Source organism: Martes martes, assembly GCF_963455335.1.
Source record: "Martes martes genome assembly, chromosome: 15".
NCBI lineage: Eukaryota > Metazoa > Chordata > Mammalia > Carnivora > Mustelidae > Martes > Martes martes.
In genome coordinates, this window is record NC_137903.1 from 15,012,824 (window position 1) to 15,026,960 (window position 14,137).

General features: G+C 36.9%; 1 protein-coding gene across 2 annotated transcripts in view; it reads left to right on the plus strand.

Moving 5' to 3' along the window:
* The window catches only part of USH2A (usherin), a gene marked incomplete at both ends in the record, with an annotated part of 700,457 nt that overhangs the window by 35,352 nt on the left and 650,968 nt on the right, over positions 1-14,137 (plus strand). For both annotated transcript variants that reach the window (XM_080825193.1, XM_080825194.1), the window contains one exon: positions 6,569-6,701. In XM_080825193.1, the coding sequence (XP_080681319.1) occupies positions 6,569-6,701 (133 nt within the window). The remainder of the gene's footprint in view (positions 1-6,568; positions 6,702-14,137) is intronic.

The window sequence follows — 14,137 nt, forward strand, 5'->3', positions numbered from 1 at the left end:
AAAGAAAACCAAAGTGTGTGTGTGTGTGTGTGTGTGTGTGTGTGTGTCTGTTTGTGTGTGTCTGTGTGTGTAGGGCACAGAGATGAGATGAGAGGGAATGGGAAGACAGGAGGAGAGGAGAGGAGTAAGTGTTACAATAAAATGTATGAGCTCGTGCAAAATGAAAAGTAGAAACAAACAAAAATCTTTGAGGAACTTATCTGTGTATAAAATCTTTTCCCTGTAGGATCTTTCATATGGTTAAAGGGAATGAAAATATAAGCAGTTATTCAGTGAATCAAACTAGTTATGGGAATATATACACATTCCAAATATTTGAGGGCAGCCCCAGTGATTAATTTCTGCCAAATCAACCTTCCCTGTATAATTGCCTCAACTCTTTTATTCATATTGTTTGTATAAATGTGGCTCAATAGGGAATATTTAATAGGCTAGAGTATTTATAATTATATAAAAATTCATGTTAGTAAACAAGGTCACTCTGCAAAGGTGATGAATCCCTGTATCCCTGTATGACATATTTATCTGTTAGACAATGTGGCCTTTATTGCTTAGAATTGTAACGGTGTAGAGTGTGTTGGTAGTTTTATTTTTGGAGTATCAGTTAGTCAATCAATCAATTAATATTTATTGAGCTCCTGCCCAGCACTTAGGGCACGCTCATCAAATTTGCAAATGACACAAATCTTGGAGGATGGTAAATACATTGATGACAGACATAGCGTCCAAAAAGATTTTGACAGCCTGGGGCACTGGGCTGAATCTAACAAGATGAAATGTAACGTGGATAAATAGAAATTTCTGTCCTTGGGTCCATGAAACTAACTGCAGAGATACAAGATGGGGCGGATGTGCTTTAAGCAATGATATAAGAAAGAAAAGAGTATTTTAGTGAGTAGTCAGCTCAACTTAATCAGTTTGAGCTGTGTGATGTCATTGCCAACAATCTAGCTTGCAATTTTGGATTATATTAAGGTGATAATCCTGTTTTCAGTTTGGCAAGTCAAGTCACATGTAGAGATTGTAGTATTTCTGGAGCCACATTTGAAGAAGAGAGACCCAAAACGATGTCCTATTTAGAATACCATAGAAAAGAAGCGCATTTATCCTGAAGAAGACTTAGGAGGAAACGACATCTTTCTTTACATCCGTGAGCTCGCACATGGGAAAGGGATTGGGTTTGTTTGGTGTGGTTTCAGTAGTTAGAGCTGGGACCTATGAATTGGTGCTATAAGGAGATATTTTTCAGCTTAATCATTTATAATAGTAAAGGCTGTTCAAAGATGGAAGTTTCCCCACGTCTGCAGAAGGAGGACACTGGAGCACTTAAAACTCAGGGTCCTTACTTTGGAGGTAATAGCACTGTAGAAGGACAATCTGCGAATTCAACGAGGTAACGTAAGTAGAGCATTCAGCACAGTGTCAGGAATATGACAAGTGATTATGTAGTTCATCGGGGTTGTTACCCTTCTCGTTGTGGGAAGTGTTTGACGGGATGTTGGAATCATCACTGTGTGGAGTTCTAGTGGAGAGACTCACGGATAGGGCTGACACATGAGATGGCTGTTACTTCGAAATGCTAACTGGGTGTAACTGACTAATAAAAATCGGTTTGAACAGCCTCTGGAACCAGTCAACCTTTCCATGTGACCTTGAATAATATAACCTTCTTGTTTTCAATTTTCTGTGATTGTTTCATTACCTTTAAAATAGAGATATAATAACAAACCTTCCTTGGATTGTTGTAAGGATAAAAAGAGAAAATACACATAAAAATTTTAATGCCAACATGCTGATTTTTCTATAAATGTGAACACTTTTATAATGCTGAAGCAGCTAGAAAAGGATTATCGAAAGATGCAGGACTTGAGATATGTCTTAAAAAGTACTAAAAATTTAGTAGAGTAAAAGACAGTAGCAAGGTTATTCCCATAGAAATAGTTTGGACAAAACATGGAGATGAAATTAAGCACTGTGTGATCATCAGACAGGGAGGAGACTTCTCCAATTAGATGAAATTGGCTCTGGGTGATTAGTTAGAAATCAAATTGGATGGGATGAGTAAGGAAAAACCTCAGAAGACCTTTGGTTTAGGATAGTAAGCAGTAAGAGGGACATTCCTCATGTGCTCAGGTAAGGGAACAAAACATACATATGATATTTTAAAATAATCTTTGGAGTTTTCAGAATAAATTGCCTTCCTTATGCTGAAAAAAATTATGGATGCATTTTTGCTAAAGGCTTCGTTAACCTAGAAATAGAAATTCTATTTTAGGGCAAATTCTATTTCAGAAAGTCCAAGACATGTTTCCTCCACAAAGTTTTCCCTTCAGATTCATATCACAGTAGTTTTCTTTTTTTTTAATTTCTTAGTATTTAAAATGATGATCTTTATATTTGTATAATCCATCATCCTCTTTTGGGGGTGAATTTGAATTCAAGATATGTTGCCAAATCACTTTATATTAAATCTATAAAAAGGGTATTATTCAAAATTCTTAAAAAGGTTTTGCTTTAAAATGAGACCCATTAAATGAATGAAACTGGTATTTCTGGGAGGCTTGTAAGTTGGTTCTGAAATCTAAGTCCCACAGGAAAAGTCCAAAATTATATTATATACCATACATGCATGGATTAAGGCACAACTTCTCAAAGCAACTCTGTGAAAAAGACAACACTTTATTAACTGCACACTGAAGCAGTATTTAAGTCAAAAACAGGAGTGCCTGTGTGGCTCAGTAGGTTAAAGCCTCTGCCTTCGGCTCAGGTCATGATCCCAGGGTCCTGGGATCGAGCCCCACATTGGGCTCTCTGCTCAGCGGGGAGCCTGCTTCCTCTCTCTGTGTATGCCTCTCTGCCTACTTGTGATCTCTGTCAAAAAGTAAATAAAATCTTTGGAAAAAAAAAAAACCGTCATCATTTATCGTGATGCAAACACTAGTCTATTAAAATTATTCATACCTACAAGTGCCTTGGGAGAAAGGATCATGGCTCTATTTTCTTTATTTGTAATTTGTGGAGGCAAAGTGAGTACTGGCTTCCTGCTATATGGAATTAAATTGAAACTAGAGGAATATAGGCAACAAGAAAAGGATTTCTCTGGTGAGGAAGTTAGTCCAGGTGTTCTGCATAGTGATTAGCTTCAGTCAGCACTTTCTTCGGTGGTTGGTGGACAGCAGAAGCAGAAAAGCAACAACGATTTGGTGTTTCAGTGGAACAGGTGCTTGACAGTTATGATAGTCTAGTCTAGGTGGTCTTGATTGTATTTTTTTCTTGGTAGCTTCTCAGCTATTACACGACTTTCTGGAATTTTGAATTAGACCCCCATCTAATCAGGCATGGAGAAGGGTCAGGGATTCTACTTAAAATAACAACAACAAAAAACAACTAATAAACTCTTGTGCTCAAAGGAATGCGTACAGACCACCACAGGAACACAAATTTGACCCCCCAAAATATCATTGAAATGAACTGTAAAACCCCAAGAGGATGGAGGGTCGAAAATGACCTCCTCCCCTCTATATTCCTGCCGATGTGTCCTTTGAATCTCCTAGGATGGGATTTAAGACTTCTCTACAGCTGCTAGTGGCTTTGGCAATTCATTCCTTCAAGCCCCACCAATAAACATGGACAAACTCCTCTAATCCTTGAGGGGTAGAAAATGAGATAGGTGTGAAGTTTACTTGAGCAGATCAGAAATTCCACCACATGTGTTCCTATTCCTCTAGATAACTGGCAAGGGGATCATCAGAATGAGCTATTGCCAAGAGCTACCTTCCTCTTCACGGTTCCAGTGTGATGGGGCCCCAGGTCAGAATTGCAAAGCAGTTAAGAGAATCTTGGAATATAAAACATGGTACAGAACACCAAAGAAGATTTAATCTTATTTATAGAAAGGTGGTTGGGAGGGGAGGGGACAACAGAAGAGAGTGGCTTGAGATCATCATTAATCATTTTGTAAGTACCAACCAAGTGAAAACATCCTTCTGGAATTCACTGCAAGTGACACTGAATCCTTGTACTAAGCAAATATATGATGAGTTGATAAAAAGAAAAAAAAAAAAGAAAAGAAAAGAAAAAAGAAAAAAAAAAAAAGGAAGGTCCTGAACTCTTGACTAGAGATATAATACAGTGAATATAGAAAATCAAAAACATGCTTTCTATCTGACTCAAAATAAAGGTGCACTTAAACTTGTAAAAGACAACATTTTTATTTGAATGATATGACAGAACTGTCACAGGAGTGTTACCTGCTATAAAGAAAGCCTAAGAATTATTACCTTTATTAGACCAGTGACACTGAGCTTTAGCCATACATTTCTAACTTCTGTCCCTCTACAGAGACAATTTTCTTTTCTTAAATAAACTGTCATGCTAGTGTTAATATATTGTTGGCTCTCTCATGCTCTGAGAATACTGCTGATATAAAACATGTATATGTTAGATTGGTAATAGTATCTTTAGTGTAGCTGACTAGAACAAATGTGTTTCCCTCATGGCTGTGCTAATGTGATAAAGGAAAATTGGCTGTTCATCAGCTTTTGGCTGGGTAAAGACAGTAGAGATGGAACCACATTCTTTTTTATGCATTAATACCATCGAGAACTTTTCACTAGTTATATTTCATGTGCCTGCATGTTGCACAAAGATGTTGTAAAACATGAGATAATGCTACAAATAACAAAGTAGAAAAGCCTGTATCTTTTATAATGATAACAGTCAAACACCAAATGACAGTAACAGGCTGTAAAAAATGGGATGCAAAAAAAAATGCAGTCCTACGACCCAGCTGAGAGGTATATATGCAGGCCCGCAAGGACCTGGTATGTGATTTTCGGTGTTTATGTCAAGGCTTTGTTTTCTAATTAAGTAAAATGTAACATGGGGTCAGTAGACTTAGAGAAGTACATGGTTTTAATAAAAGCAGATTAGATACTATGGAGAAAAGTTATATGGAATAACTTCTTGAAGAATTACTATTCCCAAGTAATTATGTTATTAACTCCCAGGATTGGTTGATCGGTTGGTTGGTTGGTTTGGAGAGAGAGGGCTGTTGAAAAGTGTTCTAAAGACATTTGCTTACTCACATATGATCTAAAGATGTTGGAGAATGGTTTATTTTCATCAATTATCGTGAGGAAGTTTTAATAGAACAGCATTTTGAATGCTATGATTTGATGTGTTTTTAATTAAAGTGTTAGCATCTAACCTTTCGATTGCAAGACGTTGTATTTCCTTCTTTCTCCATCCCTACTCCAACCCTCCTGTCTTGTTTGCCATTTCAGCCTCTTTGCTACAGCACCGATTCCTTGTACGTTCAAGTTAAAAGCACTTGAACAGGACTTTGTCGAGATTAAAGTTAGTATCAAACAGTCCATCAGTTTACTCAGAAATATATGCAATCATAAATATATAAAAATATATTTACTCAGAAATATATGCAATCATTGAAGATTTTCTATAAATACTATCCATGAAGTAGTCTGCGTAACCATTTGAACTGGCTATTCAGGTGTCACTGCACACCAATAAAATTTCATAACTTCATAATTTTACAATTATAGTGTAATTGAGGGGTCATCTAGCCACAACTCATGGAACAAATCTGGTTGGTTGAATGTTTTATTATTTATTTGAAAGAGAGAGAAGTAGAACATGAATGAGGGGTGGCAGGCAGGGAGGGGGAGATGCAGGCTCCCTTCTGAGCAGGGGGCGCATCATGGGGTTCTATCCCATGACCCCAGGATCATGACCTGAGCCGAAGGCAGGTGCTTAACTGACTGAGCCACCCAGGCTACCCGGTCAAATGGTTTAGTAAAATTTCCCTGGAACACATCCATGCTTGTTCTGCTTTCCTACTACAGTAGCAGAGTTGAGCAGTTGTGACCTGGACCATTTGGACCCCAAAATAAAATCGCTTGGCGTGCAGATAAACAATGTTTATTCTCTACCTGTTTACAGAAAAAGTTTGTTGATCTTTGATGTGGAGTTGTTAGTTATCTGATTAATTAGCCTAGAATATTATTGTTAAATTTTTATATTCTGTATTGGAGAAGTACCAATGAATATCACCAACTATGGTACCAACACTAATACAAGAAATATTTATAAGAAGCATTTTATATTAGCAACTTAAACTGAATTATATCTATATGTTATACATTTTTGGTATATCTAGCTTTGAATATTTCTGCCTTTTGTATTCATTTCTGTTTATTTCCAAATATGGTTATAACAAATTTAACCAGTTTCTAAAGGAACAGCATATTCTCAAAAACTTATGAAGGCATGGCGGCCAGAGCTGCTTAAATATATGGGACAAATAATTATATATACCTGTGAATTCCCTGGTAGATATCACAGCATAAAACTAAAATATGTAGGTTCATATCTAGATATATAAACACAGAGATATATCATTGAGTCATTAAAATAATTTGTTTTCATTCTTTTCCAACTGAAGAAAGTAGTGAAGTAGGAAATTAACTTGAGAAAGACTGCTGAAATGTAGTTATTATGAAATACAAGGTTACACACTTAAAATAATAATGGTGATAATTTCTTACAGGTGCATCAGACAAAGATCAGTTTCTTCATCAATGGTTTGGAGGAGGATAATACAGCATTTGATGCAAGAACTCTAAGTGGTTCAATTATAGATTTTGCCTCTGGTACTACACAAATAGGACAGAGTTTAAATGGTAAGTTTCTGACTTCAGAAAATTATTTATTTTATCCAATTATAGTATTCCTAAAGAAAGTGTCAAAAATAATATTTTAAAATATCTAGGTTTATTTGTTTTCTGGGGTTGCTGCCACAAATTGGCAGCAACTGGGTGGAAGTTTATTAAAGCAGAAATTTGTCCTCTTCCCATAGTTCTGGAGCCTAGAAATCTGAAATTAAGGGTTTGCAGTTTTGTTTTTTCCTGGAGGTTCCTCCAGAACCTCCCTTTTTGTGCCTCCCCTTTTGATGGCTTCTGGAAATCCATGATGCTCCTTGACTTGTAGCTGCGCAGACCCGATCTTTGCCTCTAAGTTCACCTGACCTTCTCCTCTGAGTTCTCTTCCCTCCTGTCTCTTCAGGAGGACCTGTGGTTAAATTTAGCATCCCCCTCCCCCTCCCAATCCTATATGCTTTCCTTTCCAAATCCCTCATTATATATGCAAAGACCCTATTTCCAATATGGTCAAAGTCACAACTTCCAGGTGGACATATATTTTGGAGGTCACTATTCAACCCGCTACACTAGGGAAACTTTAAAATCAAACCGTAACCTATTAAGATCAATTTTTAAGTAAGAACAATACATGATAAACTACATTTTCTCAATTTTTTGGTTTGAATTTTAAAGTAGGATTTAGAGAAGTAGAGACTGAAAAATAATATTCAACAATAATAAGCTGGATTTATGGTGTTCATATCTTCCCACCATAAAAGCAGACCATATAGGTTTAAAATATATTATATACTACACCCTGAATAAAAACAGAAATTGAATTTAGAATTATCTTGAAATAATTAGCACAATTGTCTATAAATTGCCTATACTTTATTTTTTTTTAATGATTTTATTTATTTATTTGACAGATGGAGATTACAAGTAGGCAGAGAGGCAGGCAGAGAGAGAGGGGGGAAGCAGACTCCCTGCTGAGCAGAGAGCCCGATGCGGGGCTCGATCCCAGGACCCTGAGATCATGACCTGAGCCGAAGGCAGAGGCTTAACCCACTGAGCCACCCAGGCGCCCCAAATTGCCTATACTTTAAAAATGGAACTGGTATTTTATGGTATTAAATAATAAATACTCATTATAAAAAAATTCGCCCAATATAGAACTCTATGAAATAGAGAATATTTTACATTTTTCTACCTTCATAGATATAATTTTTTTATACCCTTCCAGAATTTTAGTACATATCTCTGGAGATATGGTTATAAATATAATTTTCCAAAAATGAAATTATAATACATATGTTTTCTCTGAGCCCTCTAAAAATAAATACTTCCCCTCCAAATGTTATGGACAATATTCCATGTTAATATGCCTCCTCATTTAAAATGGCTGCATTGTGCACAATTCTGTAGCTGTAATAAGAAATTTAAAACAAGATCCTATTAATGAGCATTTATTCTTTATATCTCAATATTATTAGCAGTTATTTGCCAGAAATAATTATATATGTCTATGTTTCTGTAGCCCTGTGTCTATATCTATTACATGCATACACACATATATACCTACCTATGCATTTAAGCAATTGTCTGCACAGTTCCTTCACACCTTAAACTTTGGTGTCAGTCTGCGTGAATTCAAATCCCATCTCTCTACTCAGTAACCATATGATTTGGAACAACTTTTCAATGACTAAAATGTAGTAGCCACAAATTTAATTTGTGTATATTTTAAGTTTTTATTTTTAATTCTACTTAATTAACAGACACTGTTATGTTAGTTTCAGGTGTATAATATAGTGATTCAACATTTTCATGCATCACCCTGTGCTCACCACCACAAATGCCCTCCTTGATCCCCATCATCTGTCTAATTCATCCCCCTACCCCCTCCCTTCTGGTAACCATCATTTTGTTTTCTATAATTAAGTGTCTGTTTCTTGATTTGCCTCTCTATCTTATTTTTCTTTTTTTTACATTTGCTCATTTATTGTGTTTCTTAAATTCCACATATGAGTGAAATCATATGGTATTTGTCTTACTCTGGCTGACATATTTCACTCAGCATTATGTTCTCTAGTTCATCCATGTCGTTGCAAATGGCAAGATTTCATTCTTTTTATGGCTGAATGGTATTCCACCGTGTATGTGTGTGTGTGTGTGTGTGTGTGTGTATGTGCGTGTGTGCATATGTGCATGTGTGTGTGTCTCACATCGTCTTTTTCCATTCATCAATCACTGGACACTTTGGCTGCTTCCATGTCTTGGCTATTGTAAACAATGCTGCTATAAACATAGGGTGCATGTATCCTTTGAATTGAAGTTTTTGTATTCTTTTAGTTTCCCCAAATTTAAAATGATGACATTACAGTTCCATTGTTTGGATCAAATGAGGCTATGTATTAAGTACATACATTAAAAAGCATTACTGTTTTTCCAGAATCTGGCACACTGTGTTTGCTGAAAACTTAATGGTATTCTTTGATCAATAGAAGTTCCTAATTTACTAATTTTTCTTTTTTTTATGTTTTTTTTAAATTTTTAAAATATTTTTTTATAAACATATAATGTATTTTTATCCCCAGGGGTACAGGTCTGTGAATCACCAGGTTTACACACTTCACAGCACTCACCATAGCACATACCCTCCCAATGTCCATAACCCCACCCCACCTCGCAGACCCCCCCCTCCCCCCAGCATCCCTCAGTTTGTTTAGTGAAGTTAAGAGTCACTTATGGTTTGTCTCCCTCCCGATCCCATCTTGTTTCATTTATTCTTCTCCTACCCCCCATGTTGCATCTCCACTTCCTCATATCAGGGAGATCATATGATAGTTGTCTTTCTCCAACTGACTTATTTCACTAGGCATGATACTCTCTAGTTCCATCCACGTCATCGCAAATGGCAAGATTTCATTTCTTTTGATGGCTGCATAGTATTCCATTGTGTATATATACCACATCTTCTTTATCCATTCATCTGTTGATGGACCTCTAGGTTCTTTCCATAGTTTGGCTATTGTAGACATTGTTGCTATAAACATTTGGGTGCACGTGCCCCTTCGGATCACTACGTTTGTATCTTTAGGGTAAATACCCAGTAGTGCAATTGCTGGGTCATAGGGTAGTTCTATTTTCAACTTTTTGAGGAACTTCCATGCTGTTTTCCAGAGTGGTTGCACCAGCTTGCATTCCCACCAACAGTGTAGGAGGGTTCCCCTTTCTCCGCATCCTTGCCAGCATCTGTTATTTCCTGACTTGTTAATTTTAGCCATTCTGACTGGTGTCAGGTGATATCTCATTGTGGTTTTGATTTGTATTTCCCTGATGCTGAGTGATGTGGAGCACTTTTTCATGTGTCTGTTGGCCATCTGGAAGTCTTCTTTGCAGAAATGTCTGTTCATGTCTTCTGCCCATTTCTTGATTGGATTATTTGTTCTTTGTGTGTTGAGTTTGCTAAGTTCTTTATAGATTTTGGCACTAGCCCTTTATCTGATATGTCATTTGCAAATATCTTCTCCCATTCTGTCAGTTGTCTTTTGGTTTTGTTAACTGTTTCCTTTGCTGTGCAAAAGCTTCTGATCTTGATGAAATCTCAATAGTTCATTTTTGCCCTTGCTTCCCTTGTCTTTGGCAATGTTCCTAGGAAGACGTAGCTGCGGCTGAGGTCGAAGAGGTTGCTGCCTGTGTTCTCCTCAAGGATTTTGATGGATTCCTGTCTCACATTGAGGTCTTTCATTCATTTGGAGTCTATTTTTGTGTGTGGTGAAAGGAAACAGTCTAGTTTCATTCTTCTGCATGTGGCTTGTCCAATTTCCCCAACACCATTTGTTGAAGAGACTGTCTTTATTCCATTGGACATTCTTTCCTGCTTTGTCGCAGATTAGTTGACCATAGAGTTGAAGGTCTCTTTCTGGGCTCTCTATTCTGTTCCATTGATCTATGTGTCTGTTTTTGTGCCAGTACCATACTGTCTTGTTGATGACAGCTTTGTAATAGAGCTTGAAGTCTGGAGTTGTGATGCCACCAACTTTGGTTTGTTTGTTTGTTTGTTTGTTTTTCAATATTCCTCTGGCTATTTGAGGTCTATTCTGGTTCCATATAAATTTTAGGATTATTTGTTCTATTTCTTTGAAAAAAAGGGTGGGATTTTGATAGGGATTGCATTAAATGTGTAGATCGCTTTAGGTAGCATAGACATTTTCACAATATTTGTTCTTCCAATCCAGGAACATGGAACATTTTTCCATTTCTCGTGTCTTCCTCAATTTCTTTCAGGAGTACTTTATAGTTTTCTGAGTATAGATTCTTAGCCTCTTTGGCTAGATTTATTCCTAGGTATCTTATAGTTTTGGGTGCAATTGTAAATGGGATTGACTCCTCAATTTCTCTTTCTTCTGTCTTGTTGTTGGTGTAGAGAAATGCAACTGATTTCTGTGCATTGATTTTATATCCTGACACTTTACTAAATTCCTGTACAAGTTCTAGCAGTTTTGGGGTGGAGTCTTTTGGGTTTTCCACATAAAGTATCATATCATCTGCAAAGTGTGATAGTTTGACTTCTTCTTTGCTGATTTGGATACCTTTGATTTCTTTTTGTTTTCTGATTGCTGAGGCTAGGACTTCTAGTACTATGGTGAATAGCAGTGGTAATAATGGACATCCCTGCCGTGTTCCTGACCTTAGCGGAAAAGCTTTCAGTTTTTCTCCATTGAGAATGATATTTGCATGTGGTTTATTCATAGATGGCTTTGATAATATTGAGGTATGTGCCCTCTATCCCTACACTTTGAAGAGTTTTGATCAGGAAGGGATGTTGTACTTTGTCAAATGCTTTTTCAGCATCTATTGAGAGTATCATATGGTTCTTGTTCTTTCTTTTATTAATGTGTTGTATCACATTGATTGATTTGTGGATGTTGAACCAACCTTGCAGCCCTGGAATAAATCCCACTTGGTCGTGGTGAATAATCCTTTTAATGTACTGTTGGATCCTATTGGCTAGTATTTTCGTGAGAATTTTCGCATCTGTGTTCATTAAGGATATTGGTCTGTAATTCTCTTTTTTTATGGGATTCTTGTCTGGTTTTGGGATCAAGGTGATGCTGGCCTCATAAAATGAGTTTGGAAGTTTTCCTTCCATTTCTATTTTTTGGAACAGTTTCAGGAGAAAAGGAATTAATTCTTCTTTAAATGTTTGGTAGAATTCCCCTGGGAAGCCGTCTGGCCCTGGGCTTTTGTTTGTTGGGGGATTTTTGATGACTGCTTCAATCTCCTTACTGGTTATGGGTCTTTCTATTTCTATGGTAGTTTATATGTCTCTAGGAATGCATCCATTTCTTCCAGATTGTCAAATTTGTTGGCGTAGAGTTGCTCATACTATGTTTTTATAATTGTTTGTATTTCTTTGGTGTTAGTTGTAATCTCTCCTCTTTCACTCATGATTTTATTTATTTGGGTCCTTTCTCTTTTCTTTTTGATAAGTCTGGCCAGAGGTTTATCAATCTTATTAATTCTTTCAAAGGACCAGCTCCTAGTTTCGTTGATTTGTTCTATTGCTTTTTTGGTTTCTATTTCATTGATTTCTGCTCTGATCTTTATTATTTCTCTTCTCCTGCTGGGTTTAGGCTTTCTTTCTTGTTCTTTCTCCAGCTTCTTTAGGTGTAGGGTTAGGTTGTATATTTGAGACCTTTCTTGTTTTTTGAGTAAGGCTTGTACCGCTATATATTTTCCTCTCAGGACTGCCTTTTCTGTGTCCCACAGGTTTTGAACCGTTGTGTTTTCATTATCATTTGTTTCCATGAATTTTTTCAATTCTCCTTTAATTTCCTGGTTGACCCATTCATTCTTTAGAAGGATGCTGTTTAGTCTCCATGTATTTGTGTTCTTTCCAAATTTCCTCTTGTGATTGAGTTCTAGCTTCAGAGCATTGTGGTCTGAAAATGTGCAGAGAATGATCCCAATCTTTTGATACTGGTTGAGACCTGATTTATGACCCAGGATGTGATCTATTCTGGAGAATGTTCCATGTGCACTAGAGAAGAATGTATATTCTGTTGCTTTGGGATGGAATGTTCTGAATATATCTGTGATGTCCATCTGGTCCAGTGTGTCATTTAAGGCCTTTATTTCCTTGTTGATCTTTTGCTTAGATGATCTGTCCAGTTCAGTGAGGGGAGTGTTAAAGTCCCCAACTATTATTGTATTATTGTTGATGTGTTTCTTTGATTTTGTTATTAATTGGTTTATATAGTTGGCTGCTCCCACGTTAGGGGCATAGATATTTAAAATTGTTAGATCTTCTTGTTGGACAGCCCCTTTGAGTATGATATAGTGTCCTTCGTCATCTCTTATTATAGTCTTTGGCTTAAAATCTAATTGATCTGATATAAGGATTGCCACCCCAGCTTTCTTCTGATGTCCATTAGCATGGTAAATGGGTTTCCACCCCCTCACTTTGAATCTGGAGGTGTCTTCGGGTCTAAAATGAGTTTCTTGTAGGCAACATATTGATGGGTTTTGTTTTTTTATCCATTCTGATACCCTGTGTCTTTTGATTGGGGCATTTAGCCCATTAACATTCAGGGTAACTATTGAGAGATATGAATTTAGTGCCATTGTATTGCCTGTAAGGTGACTGTTACTGTATATTGTCTCTGTTCCTTTCTGGTCTACTACTTTTAGGCTCTCTCTTTGCTTAGAGGACCCCTTTCAATATTTCCTGTAGAGCTGGTTTGGTGTTTGCAAATTCCTTCAGCTTTTGTTTGTCCTGGAAGCTCTTTATCTCTCCTTCTATTTTCAATGATAGCCTAGCTGGATATAGTATTCTTGGCTGCATGTTTTTCTCGTTTAGTGCTCTGAATATATCATGCCAGTTCTTTCTGGCCTGCCAGGTCTCTGTGGATAAGTCTGTCGCCAATCTAATATTTTTACCCTTGTATGTTACAGACTTCTTTTCCCGGGCTGCTTTCAGGATTTTCTCTTTGTTGCTAAGACTTGTAAATTTTACTATTAGGTGATGGGGTGTGTACCTATTCTTGTTGATTTTGAGGGGGGTTCTCTGCACCTCCTGGATTTTGATGTTTGTTCCCTTTGCCATATTAGGGAAATTCTCTCCAATAATTGTCTCCAATATACCTTCTGCTCCCCTTTCTCTTTCTTCTTCCCTGGGATCCCAATTATTCTAAGGTTGTTTCATCTTATAGTGTCGCTTATCTCTTGAATTTTCTCCCCTCATGGTCCAGTAGCTCTTTGTCCCTCTTTTGCTCAACTTCTTTATTCTCTGTCATTTGGTCTTCTATATCACTAATTCTTTCTTCTGCCTCATTTATCCTAGCAGTAAGAGCCTCCTTTTTTTATTGCACTTCATTAATAGCTTTTTTGATTTCAACTTGGTTAGATTTTAGTTCTTTTATTTCTCCAGAAAGGGCTTTTATCTCTCCAGAGAGTGTTTCTCTAATATCTTC